Here is a 26,234-nt window from a genome sequence, read left to right as displayed (position 1 = left end):
AATAACCCCCTAATGACACAAGAGCAAAGAAAACTCAATGCCGGCAGACTTCCGGGTGCTGTCGCATCTAGACTTCCGGCGTGAGCCACGCGCAGGCGCCAATTAACTAGCGTTAGTGCCTCCGGACCCTAGGGCCAAAGCCTCTTCCCACAATGCCGCATACCGGAAGTTGTTGCTTTCTAGGGGTCACGCTGGCTTTGGCTCTGTCGCTCTCTATTCGTCACTGGGAAGAAGACGGAGCTGGCTGCCCAGCCCAAAGGCCCATTAGGGGATGCAGTTATGGGCGCTGTTGCCGTGGGTGAGTTCTGCTCTCACTGCCTCGCAGTCACCACCCTCATGACTTCCTGCTCACCGGGAGCCCGAAATTCCTGCCCCAACCTTGTTTTCTTCTCGAGGGCCCCTCTTCCTTAAGCACGTTACCGGGCCTCGGCCCTGTACCGCGTTCTCATTGGCTTCGTGTCCTGTCAGTTCCAGGAGCTGGCCAATGAGTTGCCGGTGCTGGAGCCCTTCTCGACCCCGTGGACCCCGAGGTTCCCCCGTGGGTGCGGAGCAGTTGGAAGCGAAGGAGAGGTGTGGCGGGCGCCACGCGGCCAGGAGCACCATACGGGTGGGGGCTGGATTTGCTGCCGCCCCCGTGTGGTGGTTGGTACGACACGCACAATGTGTCACCTAACCAATTCAGTGCTCCTAGGGTAGGACAGCTCTATTCAAAACTTGAAAGCCGTGTTTAAGTCCTGCTGACAGTGTTTCACAAACGCTTGCATTTTTAATGGAACCCAACAGTCATGGGAAAACTAGGAGGGCAGAGAGGGAAGAGAACTGGGTTAATTTGAGAGCCGGCAAGACCAGCTTTGATTTAAATTTTGTGTGGAGTCCTATAAAGAGTAATTTGGTTAATAAGGTAATGTTCATCTGGAGTCTCCTGAAAAATTCAGTAGATTTGTTGATGTTTTATAGCTGATGGTCCTCACAGTACTCTCTTATCACGACTCATTAGATGTCCTTTATAGTTGTCAAAAATTTATTGGAGCTTTTTGCACATCATTGAAGCAACCCCCTCCCCTGCTGTCCTCTGCCTGCAGCAATTACAGTTCGTCTTTCAAGTTTTCCTTTGGAGTCTGGGCTGCTGCAGTCCTCAAACCAGATTTGCTAGTGCTGTCTTCACTACTGCAGATTTCTTCATTATTAACCCTTTTCTTTTTCACCGGAACTTGTGTGCTTCATTCTTATGTACCTACCTTTGCACCTTGTAATCATCCTTTATGCTTCAGGTACTATTCTCTTTTTCTATTTCAATGCAACTATTTATTTCTTGGTCTCCTATATACTAACATTATGCTAGATGCTGTAGGCAATTCAGATGTAATGCCTAAAACCATTTCTTTCTTCTAGAACTTTAGATTCTAGTCTAGATAGAGAAATAACATGTATCCAGGTTAAAAAGTTAAAAAGCAGTCCGTTAATCTATCTGATTAGGGTGCAAGAATAGTGTACACTACAAACGCTGGGAAAGTTCAGTTGAGAGGTTCATTTAGAGTAGAATGGTTGTCCGAGGCTCCATTGAAATGAAAATCTTGGAGGATTGGGAAGTTTTGGATAGATGGAAAGAGAGAACTCCCAGCTAGAGATCAAAGGCACAGAGGTGAGGAAGGCAAGATGTTTCGGAGTAGAGGATACCGAAGAGACTGGCTTGATTCTGTCTTGTAACCGAAAGATCTGCGTTTTAGTTTCACCTCTGCCACCATGTGATCTTTCATCATTTTGTTTCTGAGTTTCCTTCTTGAGCAAAATACTCCAGTTAAAGGGTTTTGTGAAAATCAGATGGGGTAATGTTTTGAAAGGGCTTTGAAGACCGGAAGGATCATATAATTACTTAAACTTTAGTGGTTCTTTGTTGAGAAGTAATGAAAGTCAGGATTACTAGAGCACTGGGGATAATTTCTAAGGGACCATGAGTGCACAGCACAGGAGGGTGGGCTGATAAACAGTTAAATCCTTTGAATCAAGAGAGTGATGTGATGAAAATGGCGTTATTGGAAGGCATGTCTGGTATTGGAATGCAGCACAGATTAGAGGGAGTTGGATGGAGGCAAGAACTTGGGTGTAGTTCTTTTCCCCTAAAATCTGCAATTCTAGATAAGGTAAGTTATGTTAAATATTATTTTAGGGTGAGAAAAGTACATAAAATATACCCTCACTTTATATATGCCCATATAGTTCTGTTATTTTGTTAGAAGTTCATTCATTTATTTTATAAATGTGGAAACTTGTTACATTTTATATTATCTTTGGAAAGGTCATCAGTTATTTGCTTTGGCACTCATTTTTCATACCAACCTTTTGGAATTACCTCTAATTACATTAACCCAGTAGGAGCTAAAGGAGGAATAGTTCTAAGACTCTAAGCCAGGGCAGGATCACAGTTAATTGGGAAGTGTTTAAAAAACATGTCCCAGATCCTACTTTCCACTTATGCAATCAGAATTTTAATAAGCATCTCAGGTAAAATAATTATTATACTCATTTAAATGATTCTGACACTAAGTTATTCTAATGTATGTAAAATAGAACTTACAAAATCATTATTAAAGTTAGGTAGATCTGTATGTACTTCAGTATTTTTCATGTTTTCTAATATTGAATTGTTGACTAAAGAGATGAAGATTTGGTAGGCAGCTAGATTTGTCATAGTCTTCTAAACTGATTTAGGCAAATGTAATAATGTAAATGGATGAGAATGCAGATATAATCAGTTTTCAGCTAATATCCTTAGGAAATCCTGGTGTGGAAAATGCAGAGCAGTGAATCACTTTTAATATTTGGCTTTGAAATTATTTTGTAAATTTTCTTACTCCCTCTGGGAGATTGTTTTCAGACTTATTTTAAGTTTTCTTTGAGAAATTATCAGTCTAATTGCATTGCCTGCAAGAGCTAGGAAAGATAGCTAGAAGAAAGGGAAATTATCTTAACTTTCAAAGTGCCACCACCATTCCACATCTGTGTAGTGAGAAGTTGAATCCCTTAGTGTAAAGTACTGAGACTTGAGATCTGTATGAGAAGACGTAGGTTCTTTCCTGACCTATACGTTTATTGAAACCTCTTAAGCTTACTAAGAATCAGCTTTCTAAGCGATGAAAAACAAAAGTAATACTCTCCTATCCACTTCTGAGTTCTCATTGAAAATAGATGATACATGTAAATGGTCTTTATAATTTATAAAGTACGATAGACCCACAGAGTATATGTGATTAGTTATATTACTTTCTCCTACAGAACTGTAAAACATACTTTTTTTTTGTCAAGCTAACTTTATCTTGTTTTCTAGATTGTTATTTTGTGTCAGTAAGTAATCCATAAAGTGCCAACATGGGAAAGAAACGGACAAAGGGAAAAACTGTTCCAATTGATGATTCTTCTGAATCTTTAGGTATATTTCACCAATTAAATCTTTCATGTTTGTATCCCTAAATGGGCATATACTTTAATATGTAAAAATGGGATCAAAGTGTACATTATTGTTCTGTAATTTGCATTTTAAATGTTTGTATTGCTATGTCATTTAATAGTTTTTATAACATTTTTAACAGCATGATATTTATTCCATTGATGTAAAAGACCATCGGTGCATATTTCATGATTTATTTAGGTAATCCCCTACTATTAAAAACTTAGGTGATTTTTAACTTTTCAGTGTCATGAATGGAGTGATGGTAAACATTTTTGTAGCTACAACTCTGTGCACGTTCAGTTATCTTTTTGGTAGAGATCTTAGAATTAGAATTGCTGAATTAAATGATATAAATATTTTCAAGGCTTTTTTGGATCTATCAAGCAAATTGCCCTTCAGAAATGTTTTACTAATTTACAGGGCTCTTAGCAGCATAACAAAGTGCCCATTTCTCTAAACCTTTATCAACATATGTCAGTATCATTTGTAAAAATCTTTGTTGATTTTGCTAGTTGAAACAGTATTTTCTTTCTTCAGTCTGTGTTTTTTGGACTACTTACTAGGATTTAGTAGTTTTTCACATGATCTCATCTGCATTTATATTCGAGTTCATTGGATATAAAGCTAATTGTGCTCCTTGATGAATTTCTAAACCTCCTGGGGACCTGAAAGAACTGAAGCCCTTTCGAGTGGCTTGCAAAACCCATTATTGACCTGGCCCCAATGGGGTTTTCAGTCTCAGGTCAAGCTGCTGATTTTTACATGTGTGACTGCCGTTCTGAGCAGACAGTAGGCACTTTTACATTTTACACCTCCATCCCTTTGTTCATGGGATGTGGCCTTTTCAGATTGTTCTTTATACTATGAAGTCATAGTTTAAAGTGTGAGCTTTGACATCAAAAGACTTGAGTCCAGATTCTGGCATAGCTTCTCAGTAGTTATGTGACCTTGGGCACTAAATCTGTGTTTTCTCATCTGTCATTAGGATGGTAGCATCTTCCTTCTAGGGTGGTTGTGTGGTTTAAATGAGATAATGTATGCAAACATATAGCACAGTGTTAGTGCTTAATCGATGTGAGAGGTTTTTCTATCTGTTTATACCTTCCAAGACTGTATAGACATTACCTCCCCTGTGAAACTTGCGTTGACTTTAGCCTTCTCTCCTGAGGCTGCTATAGCACATTTTAGAGATTCTTGTACATTTTTTTCTTTATTTGCCTCTCCTGCCAGAATGTGAGCTGCTCAAAGGAAGAGCTGTGAGTCAATCACTTTTAGGTTCACTGGCATGTGCCACAGTGCCGGGCCTGCAGTAGTTGTATTGCTGACTGGATGACGGACCTTCTCTGCAAACCTTTTACAATAAAGAGAATAATAGATCTGGGAAATAGATTGAAGTGAATTTGGGGTGGTGGTGGCTGTACCTAGGACTTCAAAAAAACAAACTTTCAAATTTATATAAAATCTCTTTCTCACATAGTCTCATAATCAAATATCAAAAATTTGTAAGTTTTCAGATTACCTAACAATTTGTTTATAGAATAAATTTATTTTTGAAGTTCAAATCAAGTGTAAGTTTTGAAATGAACTGAAGGAGTTCATATTTTACCTCATATATTCCTTTATTATTTGTTTTGATAGAACCTATATGCAGACACATCAGAAAAGGATTGGAACAAGGTAATTTGAAAAAGGCTTTAGTGAATGTGGAATGGAATATTTGCCAAGACTGTAAGACGGACAATAAAATAAAAGATAGATCTGAAGAAGAACCGGAAGAAAATCCTTCAGTTTGGCTGTGTCTTAAATGTGGCCATCAGGTATGCATAGATTTTTATTGATACGGGAGTTTATTAAACTCCTTGAACTTATTTTAGAAGACACTACCTAAAAGAACAGTATGGGTGACCAGAATGTCAGCATAGGTCCTGTTTCCTGGGGAGCAGATTCTGAGACTGAGATCTGTGTGTGGATGCTTTACTGGGGAGTGTTCTCAGTACCACACCAGGAAAACAGTGTGGGAAGCAGGCTTAGACAGAGGGAGAGCAAAGAGGCAGTGCTGTGAGGCCTCAGCTGATCCCTCAGTGAACTCTGACCTTCAGAGACATCTTGAATTGAGGCAAGGGGCCCGGCCTTTGCACCTGTGCGTAGACCAGTCATTGGTTGTGGGATCTTCCTGGGGAGGAGTAATCTTGGGCAAGGCAGCTTCCTTCCACTGAGGATAATTCCTGGGGATGGACAGACCTCGCTGTGAGCTGTCACTGGGCCACATTCCTGGCAGCTGGAGAAATGAATACCTTAGGGGGGTGGGGTGGAGTGGTATCTGGGTTACAGAACAGTTCACAGGTATTGCCATGGTGCTAAAGGTCAGGGCCTCTTTGTCAACCTTAGTGGTGGTTAAGTTAAGTTTATATGCTCAGAAACTGGGCTGTTAGGCAGTGGTAACGTTTTATAAAACTATAGTTTAATATAGGATATCAACAGCCAGGATATTAACATTGTTACAATTCATCAGTCTTAATCAGAGCTCCCCAGTTTTACTTCTCTTCATTAGTGTGTGGGGATATGTGTGTTGTGCATGTGCGTATGTGTATGTTAAGTTCTGCTCAGTTTGTTGCCTTTGTAGATTTGTCTGTCCACCACCTCAATCAGGATACTGAGTAGTTCCAGCATCACATGGATCCCTTGTGTTGCCTTTTTACAGTCATGCCCACTTCTCTACTGCCATTCCTCCCCCTATCCCCTTGCAACCACTAATCTGTTTTCTAGTTCTAAAATTTTGTCATTTCAAAAATGTTATGTAAATGGAGTCATGCTGTATACAACATTTTGAGATTGGCTTTTTTCACTTAGCATAATCACCTGAAGGTTCATCCAAGTCATGCGTATTAGTAGTTTGTTCTTTTTGATTGCTGAGTAGTATTCCATGGTTTAGGTGTACCACAGTTCAACTGTTCACCTGTTGAAGAACATCTGGGTTTATCCCATTTTTTGGCGATTATGAATAAAGCTGCTATGAACATTTGTATACATGTTTTTGTGTGAACTTAAGATTTCATTTCTCTGGGGAAAATGTCCAAGAATGCAGTTGCTGGGTAATGTGATAATTAAATGTTTAGTTTTTAAGAAACTCCCAAACTTTTCCAGAGTGGCTGTACGATTTTATATTCCTAACAGTAGTGTGTGAGTGATACACTTTCTCTGCATCCTTGTCAGCATTTAGTATTGTCATAATTTTTTATTTTAACCATCCCAACAAGTGATATGTCATTGTGGTCAGACAGTTAAAAAATTTATATGTTAGCAAAGAACATATTTATTGTTTATTTGTATTTGAAAAGTTTCATTGAATCTGTTAAAAAATATATATGGTGGGCATGAGTATATTTTGCTATTTCAGATTTTCCACAGTACATTTCCTATTACAAATTTTATTTATTTTGCTAGCTTTTTAATTCTTAAGGGTAAGATGGTGTCAATATTCACTGTTAACTTTTGGCCCAGTAGAGTTTTGTTTTGTACTGTTAGCAAGGGATTCTCAACTGTTGTCTTAAGATAACTCATCTCATTTTTAAGTTTCAAATGATGTTATAATTTTTAAAGTGAACATGAAATTTAAACTCATTTATTTCAGAATTAAAATGTTGAGTAGGATAAATTAAATCAGTAGTTTTGATATCATAGTTAAATGATTAACAGCCATTGATCTATGTTTAGTAGTTACAGTTGAAACAGGACCACTTATTGTAGTGTCAGTCACCCAAGGGAGTTGGTGGCCTGGTTCAGATAGATACACAGTGAAGATATATTTCTTAGCAGTGATTTAATCAGCTGGAGGCAGACAGTCTGGTCATGTTTTTTTTCGAATATGCCTATGCATTTTGTAGGTGAAGATCTCCCATTTACTCATTCAGTTAATGCTTATTGACCTCCTTCAATTTGCTAGATTTTTTGGTAATAGATTAATTCTATTTTTCATGCCTTCAGGATTACAGTCCAGGGGAGAGAGGATATCAGCATTAACAGCTTACTATCAGGTAGAAAATAAGGAATGCCACCAGGAGTTTACATCATGTTCTGTAGAAGTTTGTTTACAGGAAGGATACAGTGTTTTCTCATCTGGGAGGATAAGCATAGGCTTCTGAGAGGAAGTGGCCTTGGAACAAGGTCTTGAAGACTGGGTGGGATTTGATCAGTGGCAAAATACTTAGGAAGATGTTAAGGAGTCCAAACTAGCCCTAGTGAATGACTGCATTCGCATGGTCTAGTTGGGACTTGAAAGGACACGGTGGAGAGGAAGAATACTTTTAGTGCATGATTTTCCAAATACTTTCTTCCTTAGGTATCCTCTGTTGCCTATTCATATCTAAGTTTTAACAAAATCTGGGCTCTCTAGAGTCTAAAATTTTATTTTCAAAATTCTAAGAATGGCAGAATATCTTGAGCCACTTGTTCATTATAGATTATGAATTCTCTTCTGGTGAATTTTTGTGGCTTTGAGGTTTATGATTATGATTCTCTAGGGCTGCGGCAGAAATTCTCAGGAGCAGCATGCCTTGAAGCATTATATGACGCCAAGATCTGAACCCCATTGTCTGGTTCTTAGTTTGGACAACTGGAGTGTATGGTGAGTTTTAACTCCTGTGCCATTTACTGGAAGTTATTTGAAATATTGGAGAATGGAGGTGTTTGAAATGCTTAAGGAGCAAAGAAGTTAAAATTTTTGTAGTATTTGTTTAAATATGATCATTTTCAGAAGACTAGAGAGTGTGATGTTATGAGAAGCTTTTGCTGAGTGTTGTACAGACACAAAAGTTGTAGCTCATGGAAGACTTAGGAATTTTCATCTTTTTTCTTGTTTGTGATATTACAAAGCATTTGGTAGATTGTTTTTAGTTTTAACATTAGAACACCAAGCTTAAATTCTAGATAAACAGAATATAGAAAATTTTCGCAGTGGATTTGCATGAAAATAAATATCAGATTCATATGTATGTTTCCTGTTTCTTAACGTTAAAATAAAATTTTACATCTTTAAAAACCATTTACACAGCACTGTTCGCTGAACATCATTTGTTAATTACGATGATATAGCTCCGTATTTTGAAATACGTCTAGAAAAACCTTTGACTTTAATGTTATAAATAGCTGTTTCAGTAGCTGTTTGGAGTTTTTCCACAGTATTTATATGTAGCCATATATGCTTAGCCATAATTTGGGCTAACCTTATTTAATGGTAAACCAGAATTAATGTGGATATAGTCTTCTTCAAGAAAACATAAACTTTTTATTTTCAGTTTCTCTAGTAGAATAATTTAAGAGTTACACACTTTGGGTTCCATGAATTAAAATTTGTCCCCTTTTGTGGTTGTCAGTTTGTCACTTTTCTTCTCTGGGATCTTTTGGGTCACAGGTGTTACATATGTGATGATGAGGTCCAGTATTGTAATTCAAACCGGTTGGGTCAGGTGGTTGATTATGTTAGAAAACAAGCCAGTATTACAGCTCCAAAATCAGGTAAAATCATTTGTTTCTTAGTATATACTATAATGTTGATTTGTGTAATCCACTGATGTTTAGATTGGTATATGATAGCATTATATATAGCTGAATAATGTTACTTATGGTTGATTTCAAACTATGAAAAGTATTTTTGGTTAGGAAAGTAAAACAGTGAGAATATAGATAATTATAAGGAGTTAGAATTAGAAGGGAATCTGAGAAATAATACAGTCAAAGGTGATGAAAAGTCTGGACTAAGTAGAGGGTAGTAATGTCCTGGTCCCATACCCTGGCACAGGAGCTGAAGGGAGACCTGCTTATAATGAGTTTACTTGGTTACATTTGTTTGGATGATGTAAAGTGCTTGTACTGCCTTCAGAAGGCCAGATACTTCTCAGAGTATTTTTCATACGTAATTAAATTAATGGGGTTGGTTTTCATCATCTGGTTTGAGAACTTGTTTAGATTTTTACAGTCACAGAGGTATTGTTTACAGAGCCAGAATTGTTTGTTACTAACTTCAGGATGGGTTTTTGACTCTCACACCTCATTTAGAAATTCATTTCATGTCCACATTCTTTATTTGATTGCTTTGTACTCTGATTTCACAGGGTAAGATATGCTCATTTGTTAAAAAAAAACTTTTATAAGAAAGGGATTTATACTGAAACATATACTGTTTGGTTTCATTCATCAAAGTAATGCTTACATCAGTTCTGAATATTCTTTGTTTATTGATTTTTCTCTCGACAGTAATTTACTTCTATTTATAAGAAAACACTTAAAATCAGACAGGTGGCAAATAATGATATTAGGTGAAATTCACAAATTCTAGTCCCAGGTATAACTTTACATTTGGCATGGCTTTGTTACACATTTTTACAAATCTTTCCTTTTTCTTCTTTTTTTAAAAAGCAGCAAAAGATAATGGTAACATTGAACTTGAAAATAAAAAACTAGAAAAGGAGAGTAAAAATGAGCAAGAAAGAGAAAAAAAGGAAAACATGGCTAAAGAAAATCCTTCCATGAATTCTACTTCCCAAATAACTGTGAAAGGACTCAGTAATTTGGGAAATACATGTTTCTTCAATGCAGTTATGCAGGTGCCAGTGTTAATTTTTTCCCCCTTTAAAAAAAAATCGAGTGTATTTCTTGTATTATTATGTACTTTTGCATGTTTGTTACTTAAAGTATTGAGTTCCCCCCATCCCCAAAGTGATTTACTTCTATGTCTTTAAAGAAAACTCAAGGGAATGTTTACATGACAGTAAAACACTGCTGAGCACTGGGGTGCAGTAGAGCTCAAAACAAACATGGCCTCTGCCCTCATAGAACTTTCCCTTGTGTGGCGGGAACACAGGAGAATGGAGTCCAGAAACAAATACCTTGTTACAAGTGGTGATAAGTGGTGGTGGTGGTGGGACAGCAGCTTCATATTGGGTGGTTGGGAGAACGCCCTTCTGATGTGACGAATAAGCTCAGAACTGAAGTATTCATGAGCCAAATAGAGTGGGGAGAAAAGCACATCATTACTTTTTGTTTCCCAAGACAGATATAATAAAAGTTGCAGTGCTGAGAGAGATTTTCTGTTTTGGTAGAATAGACACTTGAGAACTATAGATGAATTGATTTGCCTTTAAATAATTCCCCCTTTCTTTTCCATCCTACATTCCAGAATTTGTCACAAACACCAGTGCTTCGAGAACTGCTAAAAGAAGTAAAAATGTCTGGAACAATTGTAAAAATTGAACCACCTGATTTGGCACTAACAGTATGTACTTTAAAGTTTTTTTTTTATAATCAGTACTTTATCTCTCTGAATATCCACATTTTAAATTATTTTGAGAATTGGTGCTCATGTTCACCTTTTTTGTTTGTTTTGTTTTACTTTGTTTTAGGCTACCAAGTTAAAGATATCAGGCTAGAAGGAATTATAAGGGGCCTTTACATTTATGTGCTCTGTGTGTGCCGTGTTCTGCTGTGCTCAAGTGTTTGGCTTCCTTCTTGGGAATGCTGTTGGTATTTGTGAAGCACTAGGCATATCTTATTATTTCTAACATCTTCTAAAGTGACTTAAATGCTGTGTAGCCAAGTGAATTTTACCTTAACCATTTTTACTATTTACATTTTGCTTTGGCTCTTTCAGTTCTTAGGTAATAAGTTCCTGCTGATCTAAAACTAAAACAGTAGAACTGAATTCTTTATCAAATAGTCTATGATCAGAAACTCTCCCATCATCTGATGTACATTCTGAACTCCTAATTGGGACAGCTCTGTCAGGAACGGTGGCAATATTGGTTGACTGTTACATTTTGATAAATGATTCCAAAATTTGACTGAAGAAAGTAATTTTTATTCCCATATTCAGGAACCCTTAGAAATAAACCTTGAGCCTCCAGGCCCTCTTACTTTAGCCATGAGCCAGTTTCTTAATGAGATGCAAGAGACCAAAAAGGGAATCGTGACACCTAAAGAACTCTTTTCTCAGGTCTGTAAAAAGTGAGTATCCACTTTGATTGTGCTTTCAGTGCATCAGTAAGATGCTGAGCAACAGTATGAAAAAATTAATACTAGAGTCAGTTCATCAGATACAGTAAAACATAGTTTATTTCATTTGGATTTAAAAAATATGTACTTTATGTGAGAATTGAATCTGCCAAGGGTGTTGTTGGACTAAACAGAAATTCTGAGAAACTAGAACACTCCGAGATTTGGGATATGATCCTAAGATTTTATTAAAAAAAATAGTTTCATATTTTAGTAGACTCACCATATTTTTTCTTTTTCATTTTTCCTTTTCCCTGTAGAGCTGTGCGATTTAAAGGCTATCAGCAGCAAGACAGCCAGGAGCTGCTTCGCTATTTACTGGATGGAATGAGAGCAGAAGAACATCAGGTTAGCATATTTTGACCAGTATATTTTATAATCTAATTTTCATTAACTTGTCTGTCATTTGATGTCTTAAGGGTTATTAAAGCAATGAAAACTAGTTGTTTGAGGCTAATGTATTAAAAAATATTTTTTTTTCCTACATCAGCCTTTTCAGCCAGTATATTTTAATTTAGAATGAATGAAGGGAATTACAAATGATGCTCCTTTTCACGGTGCTCTGCTTTGCTTGATGTTTACAGCGCTACTGTTCTTTAAGGTTCTTTGTACTGGCCTATACCAGGGGAGCTACGAAGTACTGGAACTGTTTCTCCCAGAGCGATTCCCAGTTGCAGTGCACCTCTCCTCATATTCTGAGTGTGATTTAGCACTGCTTTTTGATGCTAGGAAGTATTTTTATTTCCTAAGACTCAGGGAATATTTGTTGCATTTTAAAATTTTTGTTAATTGCCAGGATGTAAAGTAATTTTTTGAGGATGTGGATATATAATTAATAACAGTAATAACATAGTGATAATGATTTATTTTGTTCTGATTTTATGTCAAGCACTGTCCTCAGTATGAATTATCTTACTCAGTCCTCACACCCTTTCTAAGGAGTAGATACTGTTACCATTTTCTCACTCCATAGATTCTGAAGTTAGGGTGTAGAGGTTCAGTACCTGGTTCAGAGACTCCCAGGACTGATGGAGCTGGCTTTGAGCACCTGTCTCAGTAGCTCTCGTTTAACCACTCTGCTTCTAGGATGTGACATTTCAGTGGTCTTTCCAGAGGAGCTGGGCATGCTCTGAAAAGCTTTGGTTTGAGTAGGTAAAAATCTTGAAATGATGGGACGGTGACTTTGTTCAGGGGTTAGTGATTGTTTTATAGGTATAATTCTTTTTAGCTCCTTGGTTAATTTTGAAAATGTGATTTTTAGAAATATTAATTTTTATTGAGTAATTTTGGAGAGCTAATTCTTGATCACTTTCTTGACTTGATATTTTCTAAGGAAATTAACTATAAAATTCAAAATTTAATAGTATATATATCCATTTTATTACTTTTAGAGAGTGAGTAAAGGAATTCTTAAAGCATTTGGTAATTCTACTGAAAAATTGGATGAAGAACTAAAAAATAAAGTTAAAGGTAATGTCTGACTTTTTGAACTAAAACACTATAGTTGAATTCCTCTGTTCTTTTGGACAAGATTGCTGGCAGATGTATTTCGAATCCACAGTTATTAACATACAGTATCTCTTTATCTCTATTGATTTTAAAAAATTATTCAGTACTCCAAAGATGAATACTTTAGGAAAAATTTAGCTGTTGGTATATTCTTTTTTATGTAGTATTATGGTGAAAATAGTAAAGATAGCACTAAGATAGCATCACAATTTATTTTTCGAAAGCTTAAGACTTTATAATTAGCAGTAGTATGGGAATTACACCTGTCTTTGTGAGTCTTCAGTTGGTTTATTAATCATGGAGCCAACTTTATTGTTACGAGGCATTTAAAGATTTAGGAAAGTCTGAAGATCTATCCAGTAGGACTTTCTGTGATGATGGACTGCTTCCATATCTCTGCTGTACAATACAGGAGCCACATGTGGCTACAAGCCCTTGAAATGTGACTGGTGCAACTGAGGAGCTAAATTTTTATTTCCATCTAATTTTTATTAATTTAAATTTAAATGGCCACAGTGACTAGTGACTACTGTGCTGTAATGCACAGTTTAGAATCAACACATAGCAACTCTTTGCCTCCTTGTTGCCCTTGGGGCTGGCCTGGCCATCAGCAGAGAGAATCATGCCTGCTCGCACTGTCTGTTATAAAATGTGTTCCTCATAAATGGACACCTGTCATTTGAATAAAGCTTACGGATTTCATGTATTTAGAAAAGTGGGTGACTAGGTAGTACAATTATGTCATCTTAAACTAAACATATCAAGGTTATTTCCAGGAACATAGGAAAATAAAAGGATTTTGTCTGAAACATTTTCCTGAGGGCTGTTCTGGTTTTTGTTTTGGTTTTGGTTTTTGTTTTTGTTTTTGTTTTGATTTTAAATGGAGTTCAGTCTTAAGAGTTCACAAAGCAAGTTACTCCCCAGTTTGCTGCCAGTGTTAGAATGTTAGAGCTGGAAGTGAGCTAGAGTATCGTCCAGCCTAGCCCAGTCCGCTCATCTTACTCATTGAGGTGCTGATATACTTACTGACTAGAGATTAGATAAGAACTTTTTTCTTTTTAATAATATATGATTGTGTTAAATTGTGTTATGCTCAGAAATAGAGTATATGCTTCTGAAACAGAGCAATAGAGCAGCATAAAAATGAAATTACACTAATTATGAATAGAGACAAATAAGTCAATGGCATAGGAAATTAAAAATAAAATTTTAGGGTTAGATACATAAGTGAATAATTTTCACTTATTAATTATATAAGAGTAATTGATATACTTCTTTTCTCCTTATAGATTATGAAAAGAAAAAATCAGTACCAAGTTTTGTGGACCGAATATTTGGTGGTGAACTAACTAGTACGATCATGTGCGATGAGTGCAGAACTGTAAGTAGATGTAAAACAGACTGGATTTGTTCATTAATATTAGTACAGTTTATCATTTGTTCCTCTTAAAAACAGAAATGCCTGGTTTCATAAGATATTCTCTTTTGAACTGTCCAAGTAGGCACAGTTTTCTCTTGGACCTATGAGTGCTCCTTATATCAGGAAGAAGTTAGTTTAACACTTTATTTCCCCTAACCCAAAGTCCTCAACACTGTAATTTTTCATTGCACTTTCTTAAGCTTTTATTAAAATAAGACATTAAATTATTAAAATAAAGGCTTAAGAAAGTGTCCTCCCCTCCCCCTTGCCCCATGATCTTAGTACATAATGTTTAAACTGAATCTTTTCCTTCCTTTTACTTTTTTTTTTTTTTTTTTGGTTGGTTAAGGTCTCCTTGGTTCATGAATCTTTCCTTGATTTGTCTCTGCCAGTTTTAGATGATCAGGTAAGACTACTTATGTTATTTAAGTAGATTTTTTTCTTTCCTGTGTTAGATTTTATGGAGGAGGGTTTGTCACCTTTTCCAAGTTTGTGTGTTACTAGCCCATGCATTGAAAATTTTTCTTAATGTATTTGAGGTAGAAGAATTTGAAAGATTTGAATAAAGAATGGGATACTTTTTTTTTTAAAGAGTGTGTCTAGGATTATTTATATATAATACTTTGATTACATATAGGGAAGAATTTTCTTCATATTATAAGTTACTATTTATTTTCATTATTTAAGACTAACCACAAATCCCTTACAGTCTTAAGTTCATAAATGTTAACAGAGTATCTCAGTTTTAAGCCATATTAATTTAGTTCCAATCAAGTCATAGTAGGAAAAAAGAGAACATATTATGAATATTAGATAAATCATTTTTCAACTTCATATGAATTGGGGGTCCCTTTAAATCACTGTTAAACTTGATTAAACTTGATTAAAGCCTTACCTAACTTACCCTGCTTTTTCTTTCTTTAAAACTGTCATTGACATTAAAAGAAATAAAAGAATAAAAGGAATACCTGTAGTGGGACATGAAATTCACATATCAACAGAAATTCAGCTTATCACTTACACAGCTTTCTAGTGTTTAGAAACAGAATTACAGCATGATACAGCATGTGTCTAACGCAACTCATTATGTTTCTTCCTGTTACACTTGTTTGTGAAATTGCCTTCTTTTACTATTTTGTTTGTTTGCTTATTTTCTCAGCATGTGATTGCTTTCTAATATTTGAGATGGATGAATTCTGTCCTGGATATATTTTCAAACATTGTGAAAAATAAATCTAATATAAAATAGGAGTAGAAAACTATTTAGGTAACATTTCAAAAGATTGAAGAGATTTCAGTCTCTTCACCAATAGTAGTTGAAAAGTTTTATTTTTGGCCCATATTCTCTCCATATTTCAAGAGTGGTAAGAAAAGTATAAATGATAAAAATCTGAAAAAGACACTGGAGGATGAAGATAAAGACAGCGAGGAAGAAAAAGATAACGACAGTTACATAAAGGAGAGAAATGATATTCCTTCAGGAACAAGTAAGCACTTACAGAAAAAAGCAAAGAAGCAAGCCAAAAAGCAAGCCAAGGTAGGTAAATAGGAAAACCATACTTTACTAATTTTAATTTTTGAAGTATTAAGTTTGAAGTCTGAATAACATCAGTAGACATGTCTGTCGTATTACGTACAACGGTTTCATTTGCTAGTTACAGAATTAGCTCATTTAGTGTTCTCTGCAGTGAAATTTCTTTGAATATATATGAAGAAAATATGCTTTATTTAACCCTGCATTACTTGTGACAACTTTTCAAAAAAAAATTTTAGTTCATTTTTAGTAATTTTTTCAGTTGTTAATACACTGATATTAAAAAACTTAAAAATATATATGTAAAAGTGTACAGTAAAATCCCCCTCCTTTTATGACATAGATATTACTTTCATTTGTTTCTTATGTGTCCTGGAGTTTCTTTTGGAAAATGTGATCAAATACAAATATGTAGTCTTGTTTTCCCCTCCTTTCATGCGTACTCTCCTGGACCTTGTTTTTTGTTTGTTTTACTTGATTAGGTCTTTGGAGATCTTTCCGTTTCAGGACACAAAGATTCCTTTTTGACAGCTGTATAGTATTCCATTTTAGTAGCAAGCATGCTACTAAATATAGTATAATAGATGTACTATAGTTCACCTAGCCATTTTCCTGTTGATTTAGGTGTTTGTAATCTTTTGCTTTAATGGCCAGTGCTGCTGTGAAAAACCCTACACATATATCATTTGTAGGGTTCATTTGAAGAAGAAGGATTATATTTGTAGTATTCATACATTAATTGCCTTCCACAAAGGTTGTACCAGTCTATATTCTCACCAGCAACATACGAGGCTTGCTGTTTCTCCTTATCCTTGACAGCAGTGTGTTATCAAGCTTGTGGATTTCTGCCAGTCTGATAGATAGTATCTCAGTGCAGTTTTATTTTCCATTTATTTTAATGTAAGTGAAGTTAAGCACGTTTTTATGTTAAGGGCCATTTGTGTTTCCTTTCCTTTGAAGTATTCACTTATATCCTTTTCCCATTTTTCGTTCACATGTAACTCTATTTTTAACTGAAGCATATCGGAAAATATTTGTGTCCAGGACCCTTTATGTTGCCCTTCAGTCTTCTGGTTTTACAGATTAGCCTCACAGGGACTTTCCTTTTAGTTACAACCCAAAATGCTAACTCCTTGAGTCTTTAGGCATTCCAGTAACAGGAATCTTGATGAAATGCACCACCGCCTCCCTCCGCATCCCCAGAAATAGGCAGCAAATGGCAGACCGGATGATTTAAGCAGGTGGAGGCTTCCACTGTTCTCTGTGCATGTGGCTTTCTTGCTTCCTGGCTAACTGGGGGCCATTTGTTTCCCCGAGTGTTTTCCTCCGTCCTTCTGCCCAAAGCAGTTCTGTGCTTGTACATCCTTGAGTTTTTGGTTTGTTTTTTTTACCTCTTCACTGGAACCTTGATCCAGTGATGGTAACTCATGTGAATCCATCTCTTCCTGTTATGTATGTAGTCACTCGCCCCTGCTTGGGGTCAGCTGCCTTGCTGCTCTGTCTGGATCACTTCCCTTCAGAGACCATGTCTTGCACATTTTTATTTGCCCCTGTGTAACAGTTTTTTGATGATTGGTGATGGTTTATTCCTGCTTTCAATCAAATAACTTTATAATTTATTTGATCCCTGATAGTAAAGGGACTTCTAGGCTCAGAATGCTGAGAGTGAACTCTTCCTTAGTAACTTAATTATTTTTGATTGATGAGCAAGAGAACCTGAGGTGGTATGTGTACGCTTTGTCTCTTCCTCGCTCTCTTTTTTTTTTTTTTTTTAATGTTTTATATACTTTTTACACAGAACCAACGAAGGCAACAAAAAATTCAAGGGAAAGTTCTTCATTTAAATGATGTCTGTGTCATTGACCATCCTGAAGATGAGTGTGCAGTTGAATTGTCACTTCAGGGAGAAGTGGATATTAAATCCAACCATATCTCACAAGAGGAAGTTATACATAAAGAATATTGTGTTAATCAGAAAGATTTGAATGTCCATGAAACAATGATAGAAAGTGTAACTGACAGTCAAAAATCCACAGAGGAAGCTGATACGAAAAATGTCAACATGGATAATGCCCTGGAGGCTTTGGCATTTTCTCACACTGAGTGTACCAGGAATTTAAATGGTGCCCATCCGAGGGAAGGGAGCAACGGAGAAGTGGACATTTCCAGTGGCTTTAAGAACCTTAACTTGAACGCTGCTCTTCAACCTGATGAAATAGATATAGAGATTCTGAATGACGGTCATACTCCTGGGACGAAGGTATATGAAGTTGTAAACGAAGACCCAGAAACTGCTTTCTGTACTCTTGCAAACAGGGACGCTTTCAATACTGATGAATGTTCAATCCAACATTGTTTATATCAGTTCACCCGAAATGAGAAACTTCGAGATGCTAATAAACTGCTTTGTGAAGTGTGCACGCGGAGACAGTATAGTGGACCAAAGGCAAATATAAAAGGTATTTAGATTCTTTCACAGAAAGTCAGATGAATGTTCAGGGGCACGTTTTGCACTGCCCAGGTAGAGTGCTGCAGTTTTCATTGTTATCAGGATTTGGATGTTGTCAACAAGTTCCCTTTTCTGGGTAAATACTTTAGTAGACGGATGAATAAGAGAACTTTGTTGAAGTGGCTCGTACTCTGTGGCGTCCCAGCGGCAGTTACAGTGGGACAGTTTGCTCTCTGACTCCACTCGCTGTGGGCAGAATCATCCCACTGACATGTTATCACAGCAGGATTCCTACAGGTAGTGGCTGTTTCTTTGTATCCTTGGTTTCCTGTCAGCATTTGTGATGCCCTATCTGCTTTGCACCCAGGAAGCCACACTAATTCATCAGTGTGCTGACGTGACATGCCCAGTGTGCAAGGTACTAGGGGACAGTGCTTTCTTAGAATCGTCCTCAAATCCAGAACAGGAAGATCCTGGTAATACCCTCCTGCCTCCACCTTTTTATGTTTTTTGAGCTTCAGTAAGTGGAATATGGAAGGATCATAGATTTCTAAGGATTCTTACTAGAATTGTTGAAACACTTAGAAACTCTACCTTTTCTTTATTACATGTCAATATAAAAAGTAAATTGTTTTGATTTTACAGCAGTTCTGTTTGCTTTAGAGCAGGCATTAATGAAGTGTGGTTGACAGGCTAAATTTGGCCTGCCTCTTGTTTTTGTGTAATCCCAGAGCTAAAAATGTTTTTTATAGACAAACATTTGAAAATGATTATTATGGTAAAAATTTCAGCTTTGAACCCCAATTAATTATCTCTCCAAAAATAATTCAGTAGACTGCAGTTGTACTCAGTTATTTTTATCACATTTTGAATTCCATCAGTAAGCATTTGTGGAAAATTTTCTCTCATGTCTAAATACCTATAAAATATCCTTGGCTTCACCTCTTGGTCCAAAATGCTGAAAATATTATTTGATTCTTTCCAGAAAGCTGATCCTTGCTTTAGGTGTTTGAAGTGATTTTGTAGCAGGTGTGGCTGCTTTAGGAGTCTAAAATGATTCTCACACTGCTAAAATTTCTTTTTTTCTATAGGTGAAAGGAAACATGTGTACACCAATGCTAAAAAGCAGATGCTAATTTCTCTTGCCCCTCCTGTTCTCACTCTTCATTTAAAGAGATTTCAGCAGGTACCCCTCGTTTGTTACCTAAAACTGGTTTTAAATATGTAACAACTGCTTTATTTGTTACTGTCTCAGTGTATAACTGTGTTTCTTTGGTTTTCTATTACTTCTTAATTCTAACTTCAAAGACATAGGAAAGTAAAACATACATGTTGTTCAGACAGAAAGGAACTGACAAAGACGTATGTCAAGGTGGAGAAGAAATTTAGGTACAGTCCTTCCTCAGATTTACTAGAATTCATGTAGCTCTTTTTAGTAATATTAACATCTTACTCTAACCTTCATTTCAGGTTAAAAAAAAAGACTAGTTTACTAGTTATATCTCGCACTCGGAAGTTTTAGTGATATTTTTGTTTTGTGTGTAGTATCTTATTTTTACTGATCCTTGGTAAAAAGTGTTGGTACCTTGGATTTTCACCATTTTGGTGACTCCCATCTTTTCTGGAAGACTTGCACTATGAGCGGTGCAAGTTGCAGGCAGGTTCAGTTCCAGATTCCCAAAGTCCCTTGAGAACGTTTTCTCTTCTGTAGTTGTTATTGAGCTTAACTAATTGAATGGTTCTCTATCAGCAGTTCACTAAACTGTTACAGAATGAGGCCGGGAACATGCTTCACAGAAAAGTATTCTGCTGTTGTTGAGTTTTAAGCACTCAGAATCTCTGGTCTGGTCTGCCTTTTCTGGATGGCTGAAACAGAAACATTAAGAATTTTCTTAGAGGAGCAGCTGTCTTAATGTGTTTGTGTGTGTCTGTGTTGTGCACTTTGCAAAAACAGATCAAATGGCAATCAGTTACTGGTCAGGGAGACAGAGTCTCCTGCGAAGATCGCAGTGGGGCTGGGTGTTAGGAGAGCCTGGGCACTGGAGTGGGACTGCAGTTTACTTAACATGTACAACTTCTCCTGAAAAAAACTTAATCTGTTATCCTTTTTTTCTTTTTTTTTTTCAGGCTGGTTTTAATCTACGCAAAGTTAACAAACACATAAAGTTTCCAGAAATCTTAGATTTGGCTCCTTTTTGTACCCTTAAATGTAAGGTAGGTGAAGGTAGTCTTTTTGGGAAAATCTTTTAAAGGGAAATCATAGCTTATTACCAAATACCCGAGCAGCAACTCACATGAGTATGCAGTTGATAAGAACTACTGAGTAGACTGTGTCTGTGATCTTTGTACCTTTATCATTTCAAGATCTGTGACAAATCATGTTGAACATTAGGTGGTTATTTCAGTTCAGCATTTTTTAAGCCCCCATTATCATGGCAGACGTCTTGGGACTGGAGGCACAAAACTAAAGGTGAGCAGATACATTAATGGATAATCTCAGTGTGATGTGGTTGAGTGTTAAGCTTGGTGTACACAGAGCAGAGGTGATTATGCACTTAACCCAGCATGTTGGTGGTTCAGGGAAGGCCCTGTGAAGTAGAACCTGCCTCAGCTGCTCCTTAAGGAGTAAGACTCAGTTTGGTGCATCAAGAGGCAGCGAGTTTCCCAGGCAGAGGGAACAGCAGGGGCAAAGGCAGAGCAGGGTAAAGCGGCCTGGTGGGCACCGGGGGCTGGCTCTGTAGGCATTTCCAGAGCTTATAGTACCAAGTCTCGGAATCGTCGGGAGATGAAGCCAGAGAAGCAAGATAGGAATGAGGTTTTGGAAGGCTGTCCTGATGAGGAAGTTGGGCTTTATTAGGTATGCAGTGGGGAGCCCCTGAAGAATTTAAAGCAGTGGGGTGACACAGCCAGATGTGTGTATTACACAGGTTGCTTGCTGAGGCAATGGAGGCCGGATTTTAGGAGGAAAAGACTAGAGGCAGGGAGGTTAGTTAAGAGGCTGTTGAATTAACTCGGTTGATGGATGATGACAGCTTCAACTAGGGCTGGAGATATGGAGATTAAAGGAATATTTTAGGAGGTAAAGTTAATGAGACTTATGATCTGTTGCCTCTGGAAGACGAGGCAGAGGCCTTTAAATGGGCGCTGAGGGTGGCACAGAGAGTTGAGCGTGATTGCCAGAGCCTGACTTGAGTGGGCAGTCGGGGCTGCGTGAGCTGGGGGAGAAACAGAGGAGGAGGAGCAGGATGGGAGGTGGAGAGAGGAGTAATGAGTTCAGTTTTAGAAACGTTTTCATACATGTTTGAGATATTCACGTGGCTGTGTCTAGAAAGCACTTGGATGTACATGTCTGAGGGCCAGGGCAGAGAGGTTGGGGCTGGAGGTAGGACTTAGACATCAATACGTAGGTGGTGGTTCAAACTCTGGGAGGATAGGATCTCTTGTGTAGAGCACGGAGAGAGAAGAAGAGATGGCTATGACAGAACTCTGGGGAGCATCTGCGTGTAAGAGGCCCACCAAGGGTGTCAGCAAGTCTCCACGCTGAGGAATTTGGAGAATCAGAGAAGCTGTATTGTTGTTCTGTAGTCAGGTTTTAAATACTTCAGTATAAATGTATTAATAAAGTCTTAACTTTCTGTGCAAAATTTGAAATGATGGAAAGTCCCCCTTCCTCCCTCCCACTTTAAATTCTCTATGAAAGGTATTTCAGAGGTGGTGGCTAGAATGGATTGTGATTATTTTCATGTTATTATCATAGGGCAGGGCCACTTTTGCTGGTACAGACATACTTCAGAGATATTTTGGGTTCTGTTCCAGACCATAATAAAGTGAATATTGCAATAAGGCAAGTCACACAGATTTTTTGGTTTCACAGTACATATAAAATTTGTGTTTGTGCTATACTGCAGTCTGTTAATTGTGAAATAGCATTGTGTCCAAAAAAAGTATTTATCTTAATCTAAAAAATACTTTATTGCTAAAAACTGCCAACCATCATCTTGGCTTTCAGTGATTTGTAATCTTTTTGCTGGTGGAGGGTTTGAGGTATTTTGAAAATTACCTAAATGTGACACAGAGACACCAAGTGAGCAAATGCTGTTGAAAAAACGGCACCAATAGACTTGCTCAACACAGAGTTGCCACAAACCTTTGATTTGTAAAAAAATTTCAGTATCTGCAAAGCACAATAAAGCAAAGTACAGTAAATTGAGGAATGCCTGTAAACAGAAAGTTGGATTAGTTCTGAATACACCATCATCAGGAATCCATCTTTTGCCTAAAATGCCATTACCCTGTGTTCAGGTTTCAGGGAAGGACTAAGTGGCCAGTGTCAGAATAAAGAGGAAAGGACTAGAAAGTATTTATGGATTAGACAGTATAGAGGTCACGGTAAATTTTTCAGGAAGTGTAGTAACTTAAGTAGGTTGAGAAATGAATTGAGAATAATGGAGATAGAGCAGATAGGTATGTTACAGCCTTTGTTGAAAAGGAAAAGTAGTGGGTTAATGAGGATTTTTTAAGACTAGGAGACCTAATCAGGTTTCCAGGCCAAGAGGAAAATCTAGAAGATGAAGATGTAGAAAAAAAGAGAGAACTGATTGAGCAAGACCTTGGAGGAGGCCAGGAGGGCTGGGATGAGGGCACTAAGTTGGAGTATCTCTGAACAAAAGGGAAAGGATACGGGCAACTTGCAGTTGGGTAGGTTATGTCTCAGTTTTCCTGAAGTGGGAGGTGAGGTCAACTATGGAAAATAAAGGGGGTTAATGAGAGGCTGCAAGAGAGTGGTGGAGGTTTGGTCCAGTTGCTGTGAAGGACCATCCATGGAAAAGGCAGCTAACTAAGGACACATCGTAAGATTATATAGTCACATCGAGGACCTCATGAGGTAGAAAATCCTGAATTTACTGGTCTGCATACAGAATTTTGTTTCCTAGCAGTAGCAGCTGTTGGGTTGGGGAAGGTGCACTGTAGGATTCAGGGTCGGGTTATTTGATGAATTGGATGTGGTGGCAGGGCTGCTGATGGGTGTTAAGAGACTGTAAGAGTGATACGTGTGCTCTAAGTTCTCCAACTTTAATGTGCATGTGAGGCACTTGAGAATCGATAGATGGGGGTAGGGTCTAAGATTCTGCCTGATAAGCTCTGGTCATGCTGATGTTGCATTACACTTTGAGTACTGAAGATTTTAAATGGGAATGAAGCCAAAAGAGGCTGGACAGGCCAGGAGAAAGGATTGGAGGGTCCTGTTACGTTGCCTAGTATAGGCGAGATGAGTTGGAAGAATGAAAGAATTATGGACTGAGACTAGAAAATTAGTAAGATTTTTGAAGTTGAAGAGTTGAGTGATGACTGGTTCTAGAATACAGTCCTGGCTGTGGTTGGCTAAAATGGAACAGCAGCGAAAATCCTGTGAGGCTCATGGATGGACACTGAAATCCCCGAGGACGCTGACAGGATTTGGGATGACACATAAAGGTCTTTAGCGAGTAGGGAGGTGTAGGTGAGAGATGAGTGTGTAGGGACAGTACTATTGAAGGACAGTGAGGCTTGTTCAGGAAGACTTTTTACAAGAGAACATAATGGAGTAGCTGTGTGTCCGCGAGTGGCTCCCAGCTGGAACCCCTCTCCCTGCTGCCGGCCAGCCCTGGGGCACACGTGGTCTTCAAAGAATAAGCAGCCTCTGCTAGATGGAGAGTGGGCTCTTGAGAGGGTGAATGTGCTTCTCACCAGATCTGCAAGGGGCATTTGGAAATGCAATGGGTGGTTTTGGGTGTGCCCTAAATACTACCCTCTTGCTGTTAAAGGCTTACATTTTGGGCTGAAAAGTAGGATGAGTTGTTGAGGTATTTTGGAATTACCTGATCCCAGACTCCTAAAGAAATCTTGGCAAATTCAGTTTAAGTAGGTGGGCCAGGAAACTGTGACTGTGGCAAGTGGACTCTGGTTTATGGTTCTTCCAGCAGGGCAACGACAGTGGCAACTTTCTAGTAAAAACATGTTAAGTGTGACACTACTCAGTAGGCTGAGAAAAGGGAGGAAACAGTCAAATTCAGACTCAAGATTTCTGCACTCTTGAAGATCAGAGACCCTTTGTGTAGTTTTAAAATTGTCTTGTGACGGGACCTTCATAAATGGAACTAGAACTAACTTCTGAATTCTGTTCATTTTTAAAGAATGTTGCTGAAGAAAACACAAGGGTACTGTATTCCTTATACGGAGTCGTTGAACACAGTGGCACCATGCGCTCAGGGCATTATACCGCCTACGCCAAGGCAAGAACGGCCAGCAGTCATCTCTCCAATCTTGTTCTCCATGGTGACATTCCACAAGGTAGGAGGTCCTGGAAAATTCTGGTATTCAGCATATTTACAGCAAAACCAGAAAATGATAAATTTGATCTTTCCATTTATACTTAATTTTATTTTTCCTCTTGACAGATTTTGAAATGGAGTCAACCAAAGGGCAGTGGTTTCACATCAGCGACACACACGTGCAAGCTGTGTCTACAGCTAAAGTACTGAACTCACAGGCTTACCTCCTGTTTTATGAGAGAATACTGTAAGTTTCAGAACGTGCTTTCTCTGGAAACATGTTTATGGCTTTTATAATGGCTGTAATAATAAAAAAAAAAGTAAAAACTAACTGTAAATCATGTTCACTTAAAATTAAATACATGACAGAAGAAATCATGTTTATTGAAATACTGAAGAGGAAATACCTAAAAAAGTGGTTTTGTATTGTCATAGTGGTTTTTATTCCTGCTTCCAGTTTCTGGAAGGGATTCTGAACTAAGTCGTCTGTGCTTATTAATATATGTCTGGGTGGTGGTTTCCAACACATCAATAAAATGAATTACCCCCCAAACTTGTTTTATTACTTGGAAGATTTTAAGTTGTACTGACATACCCTGCTAGGTAACATTAGAAGTTTCAGACTGACTAGCTAATGAAACTTTCAAGTGTTAGTTTAAAAAGTAATTTTTGAGCATAGATATTTGACCTTAGCAGTAGTATGTAATTTGGGAGAAACATAAATGTAATTCTTCTGAGGCCACGTACTGTGCCTACGCTGGGGCGTAGGCTGAATTCTGCACTTGTTCTGTGCAACTGTTACTCGACCCAAGGACGACATTCATGGGTATCCCCTTAATGCCAGCATGCCAGGAAAGCCTGTCAGCTGTCTTAATAAATTCCTTTTTTGCCCAAGCCAGCCAGTGTTTCCAAGTGGCATACAAAAACCTGTCTAAACTTCTGGAAAGGTTCTCCATTAGGGTTTCTTTGACGTATCGCTCTTAACCCTTGAGTTTGTCTAAGACCTGGACAGCTTCCAAATTCCTTTGAAATACCAAAAGTATATATATATAATTTCAAAGTGCTATTCAGGGACCCTATATAACCAGCACATATAACAGCACACGTTCTGTAAAGTAAGTTAAATTAACTTTTTACAGTGTTCTTTGTCTTTTTCAAACTCCGTTTAAAAACTGACTTGCTTAATTTATACGTCAGGAGATATACTTTCACTTGCACCGCAAGTATCTTTGTGCTTTGCTATTTTAAGTCAGCTATTCAACACATCATTCAATGCTATTGAAACAAGTCACTTCGGTTTTAGGGATTTTCAGAGTGGTGGGAAAGATACTCAAAATCTGGTCCAGGGATTGACGGACTTCCTATAGGCAGTAAATGTTGCATGCATTGCAAACCACTTGGTCTCCGTCACAGCAATTCAGCTTGGGCATTCCCTTGCAGAAAGCAGCCACAGACAATACATAAATACATGATCATGGCTGTGTTCCAAAAAAACTTAAATACAAAAACAAGCCCCT

General features: G+C 37.6%; 1 protein-coding gene across 5 annotated transcripts; it reads left to right on the top strand.

Moving 5' to 3' along the window:
* The first annotated feature begins 144 nt into the window (after positions 1 to 144).
* USP16 (ubiquitin specific peptidase 16) lies at positions 145 to 25,270 on the top strand. 5 transcript variants are annotated; one of them, XM_010956617.3, is made up of 19 exons: positions 182 to 298; positions 1,083 to 1,271; positions 3,326 to 3,427; positions 5,087 to 5,265; positions 7,969 to 8,072; positions 8,859 to 8,962; positions 9,863 to 10,050; positions 10,623 to 10,718; positions 11,316 to 11,446; positions 11,755 to 11,842; positions 12,886 to 12,964; positions 14,293 to 14,384; positions 14,773 to 14,829; positions 15,784 to 15,960; positions 17,756 to 18,416; positions 19,498 to 19,592; positions 20,534 to 20,620; positions 24,580 to 24,736; positions 24,844 to 25,270. In XM_010956617.3, exons 3-19 carry the CDS (start codon positions 3,367 to 3,369, stop codon positions 24,966 to 24,968), a joined length of 2,481 nt encoding a protein of 826 aa, XP_010954919.1. In that variant the 5' UTR covers positions 182 to 298; positions 1,083 to 1,271; positions 3,326 to 3,366; the 3' UTR covers positions 24,969 to 25,270. The 5 variants fall into 5 exon arrangements, with proteins under 5 accessions (XP_010954921.1, XP_010954918.1, XP_045373804.1 ...); XM_010956619.3 differs by lacking the exon at positions 1,083 to 1,271 and having other exon boundaries at positions 145 to 298; positions 9,866 to 10,050; positions 24,844 to 25,043; XM_010956616.3 differs by lacking the exon at positions 1,083 to 1,271 and having other exon boundaries at positions 145 to 298; positions 24,844 to 25,043.
* The last annotated feature ends 964 nt before the right edge of the window (positions 25,271 to 26,234 follow it).

This window comes from Camelus bactrianus, chromosome 1 (genome assembly GCF_048773025.1).
Source record: "Camelus bactrianus isolate YW-2024 breed Bactrian camel chromosome 1, ASM4877302v1, whole genome shotgun sequence".
Taxonomy (NCBI): domain Eukaryota; kingdom Metazoa; phylum Chordata; class Mammalia; order Artiodactyla; family Camelidae; genus Camelus; species Camelus bactrianus.
The sequence above is the reverse complement of the archived record's forward strand: the minus strand, read 5'-3'. Positions and strand labels throughout refer to the sequence as shown.